The following is a 19699-nucleotide window of genomic DNA, read 5'->3' on the forward strand; positions in this document are numbered from 1 at the left end:
CACCTGCCACTACACCTGGCTGATTTTTGTATATTTAGTAAAGACAGGGTTTCGCCACATTGGCCAGGCTGGTCTCAAACTCCTGACCTCAGGTGATCTGCCTGCCTTGGCCTCCCAAAGCGCTGGGATTACATGCATGAGCCACTATACCCGGCCTTAGACAATCCAATTTTAAACCAATCCTCATGATGACTTAAAAAGATTTCCTCAGTAAAGCCAAGGACTTGTGGTAATACAAATATATGTGATCAAAATATTTTACTGATTTTGTGCAATCAAAAAAGTTGGGGCATCCATGGTTTAGTACTTAAGCTTTGAAATCTCACATTCTAGTTCTAGCTCTGCTATAAACTCGGTGTGTGACCTTAGTCCAACTACTTAACTTCTCTGATCTACATTTCCAGTCTGTGAAATGGAAATTATAATCATGTCTACTTCATAGAGTTTTTGTATGCGCAAATAGATATAAACTGCTAAAAGCTGTGTACAGAGCGTGTATTATATTGTAACCAGTGCTAATTACTGAGGAGTGCTATACTGGTAACTTTTTTTTCCCCAAAGTGTGAAGCTTTCCTTTTTAGTCTTGATTCCTGGAAAATAGGACATTCTTCACTTGGACTGTCCCTTATGGTCACCTATGATTGTGGTCATTTGTGGTTCACAATGGAAAGAATGTATATTGTTTTCATTCTGAAGCAAATAAAATTTATTACATCTCCATGCTCAGAACTAACTCTTTCTGTTATTGTATTGGAATGTTTTTCTCCTTAGTGACCTAGTTTTATCTCTTCTCTTCAGATCTGCAAAAGCAAGTGGCACGGTTGTTAAAGAGGAATTCTCATTCTGTGGTAATTGAGAGAAATCTTTTTTTTCTAAACAAAGCAGCTGTGGGCCGGGCACAGTGGCTCACGCCTGTAATCCCGGCGCTTTGGGAGGCCCAGGCGGGCGGATCTCGAGGTCAGGAGATCGAGACCATCCTGGCTAACACGGTGAAACCCCATCTCTACTAAAAATACAAAAAAAATTAGCTGGGCGTAGTGGCGGGCGCTTGTAGTGCCAGCTACTCTGGAGGCTGAGCCAAAGAATTGCTTGAATCCGGGAGGCGGAGCTTGCAAAGGTGGCGCTTGCAGTGAGTGGAGGTCGCGCCAAAGCACTACAACCTGTCTCAAAACAAACAAACAAACAAACAAAACCCAAAAAACAAAGCAGCTGTTTGCTGTATTTTAACTTTTTAACTGTTATGTAGTATTCCACCATACTTTTTAGAGCATTACCGAGGATTGCCCTTCAAAGCATCAAACATAAAAAATTGTTATCCAAAGAAGGACCTCACTTTCCTCACAGAGGGTCTATATTGTATGTGGTGTGCAAGCGGTTCATACAGTGGGTTCCCGCCCCAGTCTCTCTGCTTTCTTCTTCCTCAGCTTGGCCGACTCAGGAGCGAGGTCCAGAACTTCCAGCCAGAAGCGCACTTTAGCAGCTGTGAACTGCATTTGTTCCCTGACTGTCCTGACTCACTCATAATTAAAACACGTGTTGAAAATTCTCTCAGAATTTAAATTTTGCTCATTGAAGTAAAGCTGAGCTGTTTTCCAGCTTGCTTTTTTTTTTTTTTTTTTTTAAATAGGTTTGTGTTCTAATCAGGGTGGCATGCTGGACCTGAGCCAAACATCTTGTGTTTCGCACAATCCTTTTCTTCCGTGGGCAGGTGGAACATAGCCCCGCCCTTCTCTTCTAATGAGGTGACAACCGTGCTTTTGTTAGCAGTTCTGAGCCTTTCTGCTGCCAGATAAACCCAGTGGCCTGGAATCATGGTAATTTCTTATGTGCCACACAATTATTTATAATTAAGCCATCTCAGATCCTTTCTGGAACAAATCAGAAATTTATCTATCTATCTATCAGTCAATCTCAGAAACGTTTTAATAGTGTAGCTTATTAATAGAACATAATATACAGCCATGATTTTTTCCTCTACAACCAGAACCAGTAAAAAATGTATTTACTTGCATTACTTGTTAATTTTCACTCATCTTAAATGTCATTACAATGGATTGAATACAGATGTTTGAAAATTTTAGTAAATTTTTACAAAATAGCATTGCCGCATGAAACAGAATAGATACAACTTGAAAGATTATATATTCTGTTTTATAACTTTGTTAGAATTAATCTTTTATGGATTAAATGAACTAATGGCGTGTACTAAGTAAATTCTGTTTTTATAAAATTTTTAAGTATGGTTGGTTTTGAACAAATATTCATGCAGAGATTTTTTTGGTTCATAAATGTTATAAATCTATTTTATTTTAATTGTGATAAAAGCACATAACATAAAATTTACCATTTTAACCATTTTTAAGTGCACAGTTCACTAGTGTATCTTTATTGCACATTGTTGTACAACCAATCTCCAGAAGCTTTTCATCTTGCAAAACTGAAAATTTTAACTCCACATCCATTATCAACTCCCTATATCCCCCCAGCCTGTGGCAACCACCATTCTACTTTCTGTTTTTATGATTTTGACTTACCTAGTTAAGGAGTTCTCTAGAGCAGTCCACTTATAAATGTAATCACTCAGTATTTGCCTTTTTGTGATTGGCCTGTATAACTTAGCATAATATACTCATAGTTCATCCATCTTTTAGCAAGTGTCAGCTAAAATTTTCTTCCTTTGAAAGGATGAATAATATTCAGTGTTTATTAATCTGTTTATGGTCACTTGGGTTGCTTCCATCTTTTGGCTATTGTGAGTAATGCTGCTGTGAACATGGGTGTGCAAATATCTTTTTGAGACATAACCACTTTAAGACTTAGCTACATTCTACTCTGTTTACTTGGCTTATCTTAACAGATGAGGAAATCAGTAACTAAACATATAAGACCAGCCTCATTTGGCAGTGTTTGTTCACATGGTATCATGGGATTATAAGCAGAAGTGATGCAGCCTCAGTACAGCTGAGTGAGGGGGCTGGAAAAACCTGAACTTTCCTCTATAATTTGAATTCAAATCCTGATTTTCCTGATTAAATTTCCTGTATAAATTCCTGATAATTTGCACACAGTGAAATTCACCCTTTTTACAGTATAGTTTTGTGAGCTTTGACAAGTGCATACAGTCATGTAATCATGACCACAGTGTAAATATAGAACAGTTTCATCGCCTTCAAAACTTCCCCCATGCCCCTTTGTAGCCATCATCTTTTTCTCCCCCACTGCCAGACTCTGGCAGCTCATGTTTTCCATCTTTGTAGTTTTGCCCATCATCATTTGTCTTTCCTTCCATACTTAGCACACACAGCTTTGCCTGCCACCTTTCTTGTTCTGATACACCTGGCACCCCAGCCATGTTGTGACTTCCCTGAAGATAAAACCTCTGCCCTTGAGGTATCAAGTTGGATTAGAAAGAGCAAAGAGTTTTAAGCCAGGTAGAGCGTTCAAATCCAGCTCATTCAGTTAGCAGCTCTGTGACCTTGTGTTGGCCTCAGAATCTGACACAGGGTGGGGACTGAATAAATGTCTGTGGCATGAACAAACGAATGAATGAATGAATGAATTTAACCTCTTAACGTCCCAGGTCCCTCCTGTGTAAGAGGGGATGATAGTAGTCACCTCACCTGACTTCTGTGGGGATCAGTGTCTTGTACAGTGCCTGGTGGGCATTAGTAAAGGTTTGTCCTGTCCCCATGGTCTTCCCCAGGGCTTTTGATACCCTCTGCCAGACAGACACATGCACTCAAAGTTGCCTGGGACCTGGCAGAGGACATCAGTACCTGCTGTGTGAGAGCTAGGAGGGCACCAGCTGAGCAGACAAGTCCCCGGAAAACCCCGCAGATACACACTGACCACCTGCCAGTCAATCTCAAAGAACTCCTCACTCTTTCCCCTACCCCTTTTTCATGGTGCACACAGGAAGGCCCAGCAGTCCTTTTCTCAGCCTAAATATATACCATGTAGGGGGCTTTAGATGAAGCCCACCAGGAGGAGAAAACCATAACCCTTCAGGTCATAATCCTCTGGCTCTGAGGTCTGGGGAGGGGAGCATAAGCTGGGATATAGGCAACCACAGGACAGTCATTGCAAATGGATCTTCTCTCTTCTTCAAAACAGACTCAGTAGGACTCATCACAGTTATTGTGATGACAGTAATTAGTTATTTGTATAATTATCTGCTTGCTGCCTGCCTTTCCTATCAGATGGCCCAGGGCACACAGTAGGTGATCAGCACATATTTAATGATTGAATAAAAAGTATTTTGTGGTTAAAAGAATTGGCATTTGCAGTTACTGTTTCTGTAGAAGGGAGGGGAACTGATATTTGTCATTCATCTAGAGTGTCTCTGGTATGTTAAATTTGTACCTACAGTCTCCTCATTTAATCTGCTTAGTGGCTGTAGAAAGTAGTGTTCTTGGTCTCTATACTCAAGGGAACTGATTCAGAGTAGTTAAGAAGCATGTTTGCCACTCCACAGCTAGTCAGGGACGGAGCTGGATTCAAACTCAGGTCTGAAGTCAAAGCCCAGCCCCTTTCTACCACACACAATAAAGCTGGGTTTCTTAAGAATAGGAATCTCTACAATTAAGACTTAAAAACAAACAAAAACAACAGATTCAAGCAGACATTTATGGTTAAGGGATTTGTGTGGATTGGATTGTAGAGTGGAACAGTATCAACTGGAAATTTACAGAATGTTTGTTCCTGCTTGCATCAGACTTTTCTGTTTTGTGCTTTGTAAGTTGGGTTTGGGAGCATAAAAATCCAACTTAAAATGGGATTTTTGCAGCACACATTATAGACAGCTTTAAATAAGCAATGAAACCTCCTCTTCATGCTAAGAGAGGCAGTGTGGATTGGGGAATGGCCATGGACTTGGAGACAGGAGGCCTGGGTTTGCCTCTTGTTGGAAAGGAGAAGGGCTTTGGAATATCCCTCAACTATTCTGAGGCTCAGTTTTTTAAATTTCTAAACTGGGAAAGTAGCCCCATTATCTCAGAGGGGTACAGTGCAGATCAGATGAGGAAATAAGCAAATGAGATGTTTGTGAGGTGGGTTACCCAAGGAAGAGTTGTGTATGTGTTCACTCTCTCAGATCTGCAGAGAGGAGCAGGGTCTGAAGCCAACTGGGAAAGGAAAGACTACAGAGAGGCTGGCAGAATCCCATGCAAAGGTGAAAAAGAAGGACATGTCTTGTTTCTGTTTTCCCAAGATCAGCTCAGGTCGGGAGAGAACCTCGTTTATGTGAATAGTTTATGTGCTTGAAACCCTGTAATTATACTGTCACTTGTTGTCAGTAAATCTATAATTCAGGGCCAGAGTGGAATTCCATTAGGCAAGGAAGCAGGCACAGCCTTCCTCCCGCTCTTCTACTCCTCATTCATTCATTCAGAGACCAGCTGCAGACTCTCAGCCACTTACTGCAGAGTCAGGAAGGCAGTGTATCATAGCAGTGAGGAGATGGGCAGTGGAGTTAGACATGGGTTTGACTTTGGCCTCCTCCCCTGACTAATTGTGAGACTCAGTTATTTATTTTCACTAAATCTCAGTTTTCTCATTATTATGAGGAAGATGATGATACCTGTCTCACATGAAGGTTAAACGTGAGCACTCAAAAATAAATGGCTTATAAGTCACAATAATACAGTCTCTAGGGAGCCAAAATACATAGTGGGTCAGTTCTGCTGTTTTCCTATTTTCTCCCTCCAGCCTGTTAGAAAGTCACTGGGAGTAAGCAGAAGCCCAGGGGCTGGGACCCACGGCAACCAAAGCCCAGGTGGTTTGCTGTGCTATGGGAACCTGAGCTGTGTGCTCAGACAGAGGATCTCTTTCCCCAGATTAAGCTTCTAGAGAACCATCTTGAGTGAGGATGTTCCCTGGGGCAGTGTGGTAAAGGTCAGAGTTTCTCAAGCACTTAGATCCCAGGACCACAGCGTATCTGAGACGGTCCTTTCAGGGCTAGAGGATCAGTGGGTCTTGGAGATGGATTATGGTTTTGGCAAGGCTTGTTTTGCCACACATGGACCTTCTGACATCAGGAAGGTACTGGTTGTTTCAGAGCTTGGAGGCTGATGCTCAGGTCAACTTGATCCATTTTTGGAGACCCACGACATACCTGCCTTATGAGTGTGAATTCCTCTGAATGCTTTGGTTTTTTTAAAGGTCAGGTGTATAGAGGTGAAAATGGTAAAATTCACTCTTCTTAGTGTGAGTTTTCATTCTGAGTTTGGGCAAACATACACAGTTGTGTAAACAGCACCACAGTCAGTTGTGCAACAGCTCCATCCCTCCCCAAAATTCCTTCACATTCTTGGAGTCAACCCCCCACCTCCCCATCTAACCCAGGCAACCACTTATCTGGTTTTTGTCCCTATAAACTTCCCTTTTTCAGAAAAGCATATACCATCCTGGCCAACATAGTGAATCCCCATCTATACTGAAAGTACAAAAAGTAGCTGGGTGTGGTAGTGCATGCCTATAATCCCAGCTACTCAGGAGGCTGAGGCACAAAAATAGCTTGAACCCAGGAGGTGGAGATTGCAGTGAGCTGAGATTGCGCCGCTGCACTCCAGCCGGGGTGACAGTGAGACTCTGTCTCAAAAAACAAGAAAAGAAAGAAAGAGCATATAAATGGAGTCATAAAGCATGTTGCCTTTTGAGTTTGCTGCTTTCACTCACTGTAATGCATTTGAGACTCCAAATGCTTTTGACTGCAGCAAGGTTAGTGGTTCTGAGAGCAGCCTGGAAAGTCAGTAGCTTTCTTATACACCATTAATAACCAATAGAAAATCTAATTTTAAAAATTCATAATGCCGCCAAAAAACCCCGAAAACCTAAAGTGCCTAGCAGTAAGACAAAACATGTACAAGATCTTTATGGAGAAACTTACAACATGTAATAAAAAGACATTAAAGAAGACATGAGGAAATGGAAGCCACCATGTTCACAAAGAGGAAACTTGAAACCATAAAGATGGTGATTCTTCTAGTAAATTTTATGAATACAGTGAAATTCCAATCAAAATCTAAATAAGGTTTTATGTGGAACTTGACAAACTATCGTGAAATTTACATAGAAAAACAAAGGGTCAAGAATAGCCAAGATTCTACATTGAAATTTGTAATAAAAAAAATGGCCAAGACAATTTTAAGACTATTAGGATTTATTCTGTAGTCATGGTTGTTAATATTATGGTTATTATAAAGACATTGTGGTATAGGTGCATGGTTAGACAGTAGATCAGTCAGAGAGCTGAAAATAATACCTATGCATATTGGAAACTTTATATATGACAGGTAGCACTGCAAATCAGTGGGATGGGACAATTGGGATCCACATAGAAAATAATAAAATCGAATTCCTCACACCATACATAAAGATCAATTCCAAATGAATGAAAATCTAGTATTGAAAAAGCAAAAGTTTAAAACTCTTGTAAAAAAGTATACGTGACCAGGATTTTTTCAACAAGATAGAAAAAAGCTAGAAAAGACTGATATATTTGTCTATATAAAATTTAAAGCTGCAAGAAAATGCACCACAAACCAAGTTAAGAGAGCTTATATTGAGGAAAAACATGTGTAATGTATATGTCCAAGAAAGGATTTATACCCAAAATTCATGAAGAATTCCTAAAAATCACTAAGAACAAGATAAACTAATGGAGGGATATAAGCAGGGTAGTTAAGCAGCCCAAATGGCCAACAGGCATAAAAAGTTGTTTGACTTCACCTGCCACTGAGGAAACGCAAATCGAAACAAACGTGGGATACCATTTTACACCCATCACACTGACAAAAATCTAACAGTCTGACTACATAAGTTTGGCAAGAATGGGGAGTATTAAAATCTTTTACACTTGCAGGAAGGAGTATAAATTGGTATAGTCATTCTGGCAAGTGGTTTTGCATTATCTGCTGTACCTTCTGGCCCAGCAGTTCCACACTACGTAGATACACTAGAGAAGGTCTCAAATGTGCCCAAGGAGACATGTATAATAATGTTCGTCACAGCCCTGTTTGTAAAGGGGAAAAATAGGAAGGAACCTAAGTATGCATCAACAGAATAAACTATAATATGTTCATATAGTAAAGTAGTACACAGTGGTTTAAAAGAATCTAGAAAACCTGGATGCAGGTGGCACATATCTGTATTCCCAGCTACTTGGAAGGTTGAGGTGAGAAATCAGTGAACCCAGGAGTTCAGGACCAGCCTGGGCAACATAGCGAGACCCTGTCTCAATACAAACAAAAAAATAATTTTAGGCCGGGTGCTGTGGCTCACGCCTGTAATCCTAACATTTGGGAGGCCGAGGCGGGTGGATCACCTAAGGTCAGGAGTCCAAGACCAGTCTGACCAACATGGTGAAACTCTGTCTCTACTAAAAATACAAAAATTAGCTGGGCTGGGTGGCTCACGCCTGTAATCCCAGCTACTCAGGAGGTTGAGGAAGGAGAATCACTTGAACCTGGGAGGTGGAGGTTGCAGTGAGCCAAGATTGCGCCACTGCTCTCCAGCCTGCGCAATGGAAGCGAGACTCCGTTTCAAAAAATAAAATAAAATAAAATAAAATAAAATAAAACAAATAATTTTAAAAAATGATCTAGAAAGACAAGTGTCAACATGGATTGAATTTCAAAAACATAAGTTTGAATGAAAAAACATATCACAGTGTGATTCCATTTGTAGAATATGTAAACAGGTATAAACACTTTTTTTCTGTTTATGCATGGCTCATGTAGTTAATAAAAACATGGTGAGAGTGATAAACACCAAAGTCAGGATAGTGATGACTTTTGGGGAGGAGGAAAAGGATTGTTTCAGGAAAATACATATAGGGGTCTTCAAATACATCTGCTCTGTGTTACCGTTTTCTCCAGATTAAGAATTATAGCATATTTATTGGAATGCCAAAAGGAGCTGAAGAACCAAGGAGCATTCTTCTGTTACAGTAGACAGCAAAAACAGTCTTGGAGATTAATTCTCATAAAAAGTGATAAAAATGGATTTATATGTTTTTAGAAAGTATCTTCGGAGAACATAATTTGAAATTATATTTTTATTAACAAAAAGCGCAAAACATAATCAGTATAAATTTTAATACATTTTAATGCTCAGATGAAACAGTGTGCCTTCATGAATTGGAAGACTGTGCAAATTTATTTTCTTGGGTACTGTACATTGTTTTTAAAAATATGAAATAAGGCTGGGTGCAGTGGCTCACGTCTGTAATTCCAGCACTTTGAGAAGCTAAGACAGGTGAATCATTTGAGGCCAGAAGTTCAAGACCAGCCTGGGCAATGTGGAGAAACCGCAGCTCTACTAAAAATACAAAAATTAGCCAGGTGTGGTGACACACACCTGTAATCCCAGCTACTTGGGAGGCTGAGCAGGAGAATCCCTTGAACCTGGGAGGCAGAGGTTGCAGTGAGCAGAGATCATGCCACTGCACCCTAGCCTGGGCGACAGAGTGAAACTTTGTCTCAAAAAAAATTATGAAATAAGATGTGTACAGTTTTACATATATTTGTAATTATAAAGCAAGTGCTCAGGTCAAGAAATAGAGCGTTCCAGAAGCCCTTGGGTGACATACAACTTCTTCAGTGTGATTTGTTTTTTAATGCTATAAACAGCTGTATAAATAGGCTTGTTATTTCTCTTACATTTAAAAAAATTAATGTTAGAAAAATATATTGCCAGCATTGATTTTTAAATTTTTAGCACAATTTGGGATTGGGACATGTTGGTGCCACTCTAGGATGCCTGAGAAGACTGTGGAAAATACTGGTTTGTTTCATGGTTTGCCAAGAGGACTTGGCTGTGGTCAGCAACTGCAGTGCCATAGCTTGTAGCTGTGCCTTAGGTCAGCAATCTCTCTCTTCTGGCCAGAGCTCCAGGAAGTTGATAAGCAACTTCAGACCTGTATTTTCCCTGACATTGGCCAACGGGCTTGGTATGTGGTCTTTACCATTTGGGGCCATCCCCCACTATCTGAGCATTTACAGTTTTTCTTGGGACACTGGACATTTTTGAACTCTTGGGGTTCAAAAAAATGATCCTTGGGGTTCAAAAAATGACCCTTAATGGTGGTGAAGAGTCCATGGCCCAAGGACCAGGAAACAGCGCACTAGTCTAGAAACTAGGGTTTCTCAGCAGTGGCACAATTGACATTTTGGACTGGATGATTATTTGTTGAGAGGGGCCTGTCCTGTGCATGATAGGATGTTTAGCAGCATCCCTGCCTCTACTCTCACTGGCTGCCAGTAGCACCCTCTCAGACAACCAGAGTGTCTCCAGACATTGCCCAGATTTCCCTGGGAAACGAGATCACCCCAGTGGGGAGCCACTGTGTCAGAGTGTAGTATTCACATGAGACTCATGCTCCCTTCTCGATGCCACAGCTGTGGAAGAGGTGGGTGGGGAGGCAACCTGGATGAAGACACCTAACTTGGAGCAAGAGGAGGAGTGAAGTACAAAGATAAGGGAAATGCTGCAGGCGGATTCATGGAGCCTTTACACAGGGTCAGGGCTTCAGGGTAACAGTTAATGACAGTGGTGGGGAGGGAGGGTGGATGCAGAGCTGTGAGGTGCGAGCTCCATTCAGAGATAACCGAGAGGAGTGTGTTAGTGCAGAGCCTGGTCTCTCTGGAGGATGGCACTCCAGCCTTCCACCTTCCCTCTGCTTGAGCCCAACTCGAGCATTAAAGGAACTTTAGACCATCTTATTTTACCACATTTTTTCTGACTTTGTAGAAAGTTATGTGAGTCTAGCAAGTGGGCTGAGTTCCTTGGAGAGAGATTGAAATTGCTTGTTACTCAACAGACATTTCAAGCACCCACTTAAAGGGGGAGGTGCTGTGCCAGGCATGAGGGACCCTCCTGATTGCCCAGGACTATGTGATCTGACTAGGGAGACAGACTCAGCCAGCACAGGCCGCCCCGGGAGAAGGCAGGTTCTGTTGTCAGGCTGCCTGGGTTCAGATCCCAGCTTTGTACGTGGCTGTTGTGTCTCCTTGGGTGAGTGAGTAATGATGCTAAGCCTCAGTGTCCCAGTCTGTAAAATGGGGTAGTAAGAATTCTTTTTCCCTATGTATGTGAGAGGATTAATTGAAAGAATGAGTGCAGCTTGCAGAACAGTGCCTGGCATTAGTGAACACTCAATGATATAATATTATAATATTATTTTAAATGTTTTATTATTGCTGCTACTACATAAGGCCTGTCACAGGCTTAAACAGTTTCAAGAAAACTGAGGGGGCAGTAACCAAAGCCTTCACAGAAGAAGTGGCATTTCTGAGACAGGTCTTAAAGGATTAGTGGTGCTTTATCAGGAAAAACAACAGTTGTGGGATTGGGGAAGATCTTGTGCTACATTCAGACAAAAGAAAGAGCAGCCAGGAAGTCACAGATTGCAAGCAAATGTGGTTTAATCAGGGGACAGCTGCTGGCTGCTTGGCTGCTGGCTCTGCGAACCCAAGGCTGAGGGAGGGGTGGGAAGCAAGGCTGGTGGGGCCAGTGGCGAAGGGCCGTGTGGGGGTACTTGGTCTGAAGGGGCAGAAGTACCAACCCCCTTTGGCTTGAGCCTGCTTCCTTCATTATTTCTTACATTTAAAATAGGTTAAGAAGAACTGGCCATTTTCATCCCATTTCCCCTTTCCCGGGGCAGTGAGATGCTAAGTGTTACTGAGCTTTTAGAAACTGAAAAGCAAACTCATGTGTGTAGGGACCTTGTGCTGTCACACAGGAGCCAGGCAAAGGATGCTGGCAACCAGCTCACTTCAGAAGAGTCCAGCTGACCTAGCACAGGCCTTCCTGTCTTGCCTTCCTTGCTCCATGACCACTCAGAGGGTGTCATGACACACTGGGGTTCACGGGGATCCCATCAATCGGCTGCTGGGTAGTGCTGTAACTTTCCACCTGTCTCTCCTCTGCTGCTCACATGCTGCCTCAGGGCAGGGGCTGGAAACCATCCTGGCAGACATGGGTAATAACCATGGCACCTATGCCCGAGGAATGGTGTATTTATTTACCCCCAGTCCATGGTGTTGTGCCCAAGGCTTTGCTGAATCAGCCTGGTGCCGTCTGGCATCCACCTCGCTGCTGAGACCTCAGAGACAAGGTCACGAGCGTTCCCTCATTGGTGCTGGCTTTGGCTTCCCCATTCTGATACTTCACACAGTGAACACTTTCTTACTGAGTCCTTCCTGCTGTGCGGGGGACAGGGGTGTGTTATGAATGAGGGACACCATCTCTGGCTTTGTGGAACACACAGTCTTGTGGGAGAGATGCACCTTGAGCTGACCAAGTAGATACGGTGGACAAGAGCTAAGAAAGGGGCAGGTACAGGAGCTAAAAAGGGAGAGGAGCCCAATCTTCAGGGTGTGACCAGGTCAGGAAAGGCCTCCCTGAGGAAGTGAGTCTCCTGGATACCTGAGAATGCTTAGGAGGGGGCAGGCAAGGAGGCAGTGTGGAGGAGTGTGGGGACTTTCCTCACCAAGTGAGCGATGACCAAACCCAGCAGGCTTCCCCAGCCACCTCCCTCTTGGCCTGCCTGCTGTCTTTGGCACTACCCTCTCTTAAATGTTGCCCCCTCACCCCCAGTCCTACTTATTCTCCTTTCTTCCACTATTCTCTTGTACCCCCACTGGCTCATCCTGCTCTTCACACAGGTCATTTCAGACTTCCTGGAGGGTGGGCGGCTCCCCAAGGTAGTGCACAGTGGCCACAAGAAGTCAGACTTGGAGGAGGCTGGCCTGGCTGGGCTCCAGCCCCTGCCTTACGCTTCCCTGGTCACGAGGCTTTAGACAATAAGTGACTGGCTGCTCCATGCATTGGAGTCCTGTCTGTAAAAGGGGTTCCCTTGGACAAGGCAGTCTAAGTGGGATAAAGCTCTAAAGCACTTCGCACAAGGCCTGTGTGAGTCAAGAGTTAACAGCCCTCTCCCTTTCGGTGCCAGAAACAGACTTGGTTCAGTCAACTTTGTTTTCCCTGGAAACCTGATGATTGTGGAATATCAGGGTGTTCCCTGGCAACAGTGCTCATGGTAAAGCTGACCCCTGCTTGGTAAATTGCTTCCAGACTAGGAGTTCTCTGTACAGCCTCTCAATACCCAGTGAACCACAGCTTTGGGTTTCTTCAGTGTGGTGTCTTCTGTAAATAGGCTGGCTCATTGCAGGGACTCTGAAAGCTCCATCTGTGGGGTTGTCACAGGAGATGTCAGCTCATATAGTGCCTGGGCCAGGCCCACTGCTGCACCCAGTCAGTTTGGCCCTGAGTTGGCACCCTGGGGTGACCTCATCTGTCAGGTGAAAAGATTAAACCTCCAGCTCAATTCATTCATTTACAAATATCTGTTGAGGGATTACTATGGGGTAGGTTCTGGGAACACAGTGTTGAGCAAAACAGATTCATTCTCTGCCCTCAAGGCACTTATAGTGCTGTGGAAAGAGGGCTGTCAATCAAAGCATCACACAAACAACAATAAAGGAACACTCTGATGATAGGTACATTGTGCTATGAGTGTAGTGAGGAGGTTTGAGCTAGTTAGGGAGGCCAGGGAAGAAGAAGTCATACTGGAGCTGGAATATGATGGATGAACAGGCATTAACCAGAGAAAGACGGGGAAAGGAAGACTCCAGAAGGAGAGAACAGCACAGGCAGAGGCTTTCTGGGCGGGGGATAGTGCATGATGGAGAGAATGAGGGCAGGTGGAGCTCTGCCATGCAGGTCCTGAGAGGCAGGGCTGAGCACAAGATCATTTAATGACCCAACATAGCCCTGAGCGTAGATCAGTGAGAACTGCTGCTCAAACACTGTCACGGGGCTGGTATTCTTGCTTCTTCATCTTAAGAGCAATGAGAAACAGGCTAATACAAGATGGGGATGTATTGGTGGGAGGAGGGCTTGGCCTGATTGAATTTACAATATGAAATGTGAAGAGCTTATTCTGGCTGCAGGATGCTGAGATCAAGTCCAAGGGGAGTGAAATTTGAGGGGAAAGGTTTTGATGGAAAAAAAAGCCTTAGGTGTTTGCAGGCTTAATAGAGCTTCAGAGGGGGGTTAACAGCAGGAGTGGAAAGGCAGCCTTTAATTTCAGGGGTCTTTGTGCCTTCACATCCCCATTTTTGGCTGCCATGACCCCCAACCACCCTTTCATGTTGCCAAACCACAGATTGAAGGAAGGTGGGTGTGGGCTTTAACAGAAGATAGAGGTGCCCAAGGATGCCCCAGCCGCGAGCAGAACACCTTCAGGGCATTCATAAAAATAAATCAAGCCCCACAGCAGCACTTTCTATATAGCTTAGAGAGCTGCTCTTGGCATTGAAGACAGACATTTTCCATTAAATAAGATAAATGAAAAAATCATATTTCTCTTTGTCTCTCTTCCCTCCAGGCTTATATTTGGCACCCTTTACCCTGCGTATTATTCCTACAAGGCTGTGAAATCAAAGGACATTAAGGAATATGTAAGTAGCACTGTGTATTTTGGAGGGGGTTGGCTGGAGTGAGGTCGGGTGTGAAATGTTGGGGGAAGGGGATGCCCTCCTTGCTATGGGCACTGCAAGTAGGGAAAAGGAGTCCCTTCATCACAGTTCTCATGAGACGTCTCAGGAGTCCTCTTTTCTGTCTAGACCTTCCCTTGCCTAGACCTTCCCCTGCCTAGACCTAGAGCATGGAGGTGAGAAAAGCAGGGAGGTATGGCAAGAGGCGGTGGCGTCTGGAATTGGAGGTGTCTCAGCTCTGCCACAAGCCACAAGTGACTTCACCTCTCTCAGCCTTGATTTATTTGTCTGGAAAACACTCTGTAGACCTTACAGCACCATGACGGAGAGACAGTCCAGCATTGTGGGCAGGAGCCCGGGTTCTAGAGTCTGGCAGACCTGGGTTTGGTTCCTGGTTCTGCAACTCTGTCCCATTCCATTTCTTTCATTCCATCTCCACAATTCAGGTTCTGTTGCTCTGTAACCTTCTGAGGACAGGGGATTGTCATCATCGTATATCTGTTTTCTTTCCTTTTTTTTTTTTTTTTTTTTTTTTGAGCCAGAGTCTCACTCTGTCACTCAGGCTGGAGAGCAGTGGAGCAATCTTGGCTCACTGCAGCCTCCACCTCCTGGGTTCAAGAGATTCTCTAGCTTCAGTCTCCTGAGTAGCTGGGATTACAGGTGTGTGCCACCATGCCCAGATAATTTTTGTGTTTTTAGTGGAGATAGGGTTTCATCATGTTGGCCAGGCTAGTCTCGAACTCCTGACCTTGTGATCTGCCTGTCTTGGCCTCCCAAAATGCTGGGATTATAGGCGTGAGCCACAGTGCCTGGCCCCTGTATCTTCTGTAGCACATTGCAGAAGGTGAGCACACAGGAAGGGGATCTGGGAGGACTTACTGGTCAAAGGATAATATCAGTTACTGTTGGATGATCTGGGTGCTCTAATCACCACCCCTAAATGTGTCCGGCACCTTCAGGCAGGAGAACCATTAGGCCACTGCTGACTGAGAAAGACCTGCTGGGTGGGTGGTGAGGGAAGGGTGTCCTTCCCCATATAGGACACAAACTCAAAGTGCAAAAGGTGTGGATTTTGTCATCAGAACACTGAGGTCGATCAAGTCCTGGCTCTGACATTTGAATGATGCAGTGCTGGGTAAGTAGCTTAAACTTCCGAGAGCCTTAAGTGTCCTCATCTGAACAATAGGGTGGGTAATAGCCATGCCTTTGCCTCTTTTACTCAGATGTCTCTTGGCAGGTTTGGCGTAGGTAAAGAAACAATTCAAAGTGGGCTTAGAAAGTCAGTATTTTCTTTCTCAGATTTCCCAAGAAGTCTTTATGATGAAACCAGCCATCTCCAGATCGACTGCAACCAGAACTCACCCCCCACCCCGCAATCTCCCACTTTCCCAGAACAACTTGCCTGGGCTTGCACCTTGCTGTTTGTAAGCAGGGAGTTCCAGAGGGGGGCAATTTTTCTTCTGGAGACCGGGTCTGTGGTATATGTGAGGGAATCTCAGAAAGCACGCTATAAATAGCTGTTAAATTGCAAGCACAGAACCTCCTGATTCAATTGACTTGGCACAGGGCAAAGCATTAGGCAGCCTCTTCTAGCCCTCCCTTTCCCAACCCTTTCCCGCCTGCCAACTGTGCCAGGGAAGGAGGCCTTACCAGGATCACTGTGGTATAAGGTCTAATCCCTTACTTTGCAGGGGCAAAAACAACTCTGTCAGCTCTTCTGAGAGAGATCAAACCCTGGTAAATTATTTTGCTCTGACTAAACTCACAGAAGCCTGGTTTATGACTAGAATGGCAATTCATTAATTTAAAGTGAAAACCATAATTGATGAGTAGAGCAGCTGTTTGTGTTGGCTGCTGAGCACATGCTTTTCCCAGTAGGGAACGTGCGAGAGTTACGATTAGAAGGTTTCTTGGTAAAAAAGGAATCTGAAGAAAGGAGCCGGGTAGTATCAGGAGGGAACTGCCTTTCTCTGCACTCACGCTCCTGTGTTTCCTTCCTGCAGTCCTTTTGACTAATGGGCCTATTTTGTTCAAGAGAGAAACCTGCGACTTTCCTTAACATACTCACACCCACACACCCACACCCACACCCACACACCCACACACCCACACCCACACACCCACACCCACACACCCACACCCACACACCCACACCCACACACCCACACCCACACACCCACACCCACACCCACACCCACACACCCACACCCACACACCCACACCCACACCCACACCCACACCCACACACCCACACACCCACACACCCACACACCCACACACCCACACCCACACCCACACCCACACACCCACACACCCACACCCACACCCACACCCACACCCACACCCACACCCACACCACACACCCCACACCCCACACCCACACCACACCCACACCCACACCCACACCCACACCCACACACCACACCCACACACACACACACCACACACACACCACACACCACACCACACACCCACACCCACACACCCACACCCACACACCCCACACCACACCCACACCCCCACACCCACACACCCACACCCACACACCCAACCCCACCACACACACACCACCCCACACCCACACCCCACACCCACCACCACCCACACCCACACCCACACCCACCCACCCAACACCCACACACCACACCCCACCACCCACAACCCACACCCACCCACCCACACACCCACACACCCACCACACACCACCCACACACCCAACCACCCCCACACACCCACACCCACACACCCACACCCACCCACCCACCCACACCACACCCACACACCCACACACCCACACACCCACACACCCACACCCACACACCCACACCCCACACCACCACACACCCACCACCCACACCCACACACCCCACACACCCACACCCCACACCCACCCCACACACACACCACACACCCACACACACACACACCACACCCACACACCCACACCCACACCCCACACCCACACACCCACACCCACACCCCACACCCACACACCCACACCCACACACCCACACACCCACACCACCCACACACACACACCCCACACACCCACACACCCACACACCCACACCCACACACCCACACCACACCACACACCCACACACCCACACCCACACCCCACACCCACACACACCCACACCCACACACCCACACCCACACACCCACACCCACACACCCACACCCACACACCCACACACCCACACCCACCCGGTTGGTGACCATGTCCCTTCATCCCTATCTCCTGAGTAATCTTCCAAACCAGGTCTGTCTTGCTTCTCTGCTGCCACTCTCAGAAATGAGATTCTTACCCTTTTCCCTAGGAGGTTGCAATGGCCTCCTATATTAGTTTTTTATTGTCACCATTACAAATTACCATGAACTGAGTGGCTTAAAAACCTGTGTATTATTTTGTAATTCTGAAAGTCAGAAGTCCAACAAGTCCCACTAGGTTAAAATCAAGCAGGACTGTGCTCCGTTTGGTGACTCCAGGGGAGAGGTTGTGTCCTTGCTTTTTCCAGTTCCTAGAGGCCATTCCTGCATTGTTAGGCTTGTGCCCCTTCCTCCTCCTCCTTCAGAGCCAACAACATTGCATCTCTCTGGCTGTTCTTCCATAACCACATCTCCCTCAGGCTCACTGGGAAAGGTTCTCCACTTTAAGGATTCATGTGATTACATGGGGCCACCTGGGTCATCCAGGATACTCTTCCCATCTGAAAGTCCTTAATGCTACAAAGTCCCATTTGCCATATGGGGATTAGGACATGGACATCTTTGGGGGGCCATTGTTGTGCCTATCACACCTCGTAACTGGTTCTCCTACCTCCTGTCCCTGCTTTCCCACTCTGTTGTCACATGACATCCAGTGCCATTTAAAAATGGAAGTCTATTTATTTCACTCCCCCCGGGTCAATTAATGGCTGCTTATCACCTGCAAGATCAAGCACAAATTTCATTACACAGCATTTAACACCCTTCTCAATCTTGCTCCTCCCTACTTCCCAGCCGCTTCTCTACACATCTTCAGTGCTGTAATCTCAACACCCAAGGTGTGGTCAGTGGCCAGCGTTATCCGCATCACCTGGGAACTTGTTTGAATTGAAGACTCGGGTTTGTCTTTCTGTGGAAGGCACAGAAATGGTTATCATGAAGGAAGTTTTGACTCGCATTCCCCTAGAAGTAGGAGGCATGGCATGCCACATAGGGCCACACAGGGGTACCACCAGAGTTGGTCAGGAAGCAGAGGGAGCTCTCCTAAATAAAAATGGGCATTTTCCACAGGAGCTCCAATTTAGAAACATTGTTCAGGACATTTGTGGCTGCTTATGTCTTCCAACCAAACTTACTGTACCTGGATTCAAGGTTTTGGGATGAAAACTTAAACAGAAGGGAATTTACGGGAATTTGTAGAATTGGCTAGGTAGCAAGAGAAAGATACCCAGGAACTGGGGAGGATCCAAGGAGGCTGGGTGATGCTGACGGCCCAGCTCATGCTGTAGGAAAGGGTCTGATTAGGAAACCTCTGCTGAAGTCACATCTTGGACACTGGATGCTTGTGCTTTCGAAGCATCCCCTGACAGTGCAGAGTCCTGGATAGGGGCCCAAATAGCAGGACTTGCCTCCCACAAAGATGCTCATGTTGGGGGATGTCTCCCAATTTAGAAGGCTTTGGATGCTGAGTACTCATGGAAAAAAAAAAAAATAACCAATACAGCTGACTCTTAGGCTGCCCCAAAACTACATCCACATCCACATCCATTCCTTTGCCCATATTTTGGCTTTAAAAACAAGCTTCCAACAAGAATTCTATACAACTCACTCACTTGTCAAATCCAAATTCTGTAAGTTTGCTGAGTCTAGCTCCAGGCCCAGTATCCCTGGGCAAAGTCCTCTCCTCCTCTGGTTCTGACAAGACCCAACCTTAATATTCAGCATTCCAAACACTGAATTGTTAAGTTAACTGTCACCAGTGCAGCTCACATACTATTTTAGTGGGGAGAGAAAGAATTAAAATATAATTACTTAAAATATTAAAATCTATACTTAACACAGAAAGGAGGAAAATATGTATAGAAGATATAGTCCGTAACATCATGCAACTGGTCATGAGTTCATAGCTGTATTTGTGTCTTTTGTTAAAAGAAAAAAATTTTTAGAGGGTAGAATCATGACTCTTGTATGAATATAAAATGAACACATGTTGA

The 19699-nt window shown here is 45.0% G+C and overlaps 1 protein-coding gene across 3 annotated transcripts in view; it reads left to right on the top strand.

The window, feature by feature from the left end:
- REEP1 (receptor accessory protein 1) overlaps positions 1-19699 on the top strand; it is a 125836-nt gene that overhangs the window by 43907 nt on the left and 62230 nt on the right. For all 3 annotated transcript variants that reach the window (XM_030921235.1, XM_030921237.1, XM_030921236.1), the window contains exon 2: positions 14390-14462. In XM_030921235.1, coding sequence (XP_030777095.1) covers positions 14390-14462 — 73 coding nt within the window. The remainder of the gene's footprint in view (positions 1-14389; positions 14463-19699) is intronic.

The sequence above is a fragment of the Rhinopithecus roxellana genome, chromosome 17 (genome assembly GCF_007565055.1).
Source record: "Rhinopithecus roxellana isolate Shanxi Qingling chromosome 17, ASM756505v1, whole genome shotgun sequence".
In the NCBI taxonomy this organism is placed as follows: domain Eukaryota; kingdom Metazoa; phylum Chordata; class Mammalia; order Primates; family Cercopithecidae; genus Rhinopithecus; species Rhinopithecus roxellana.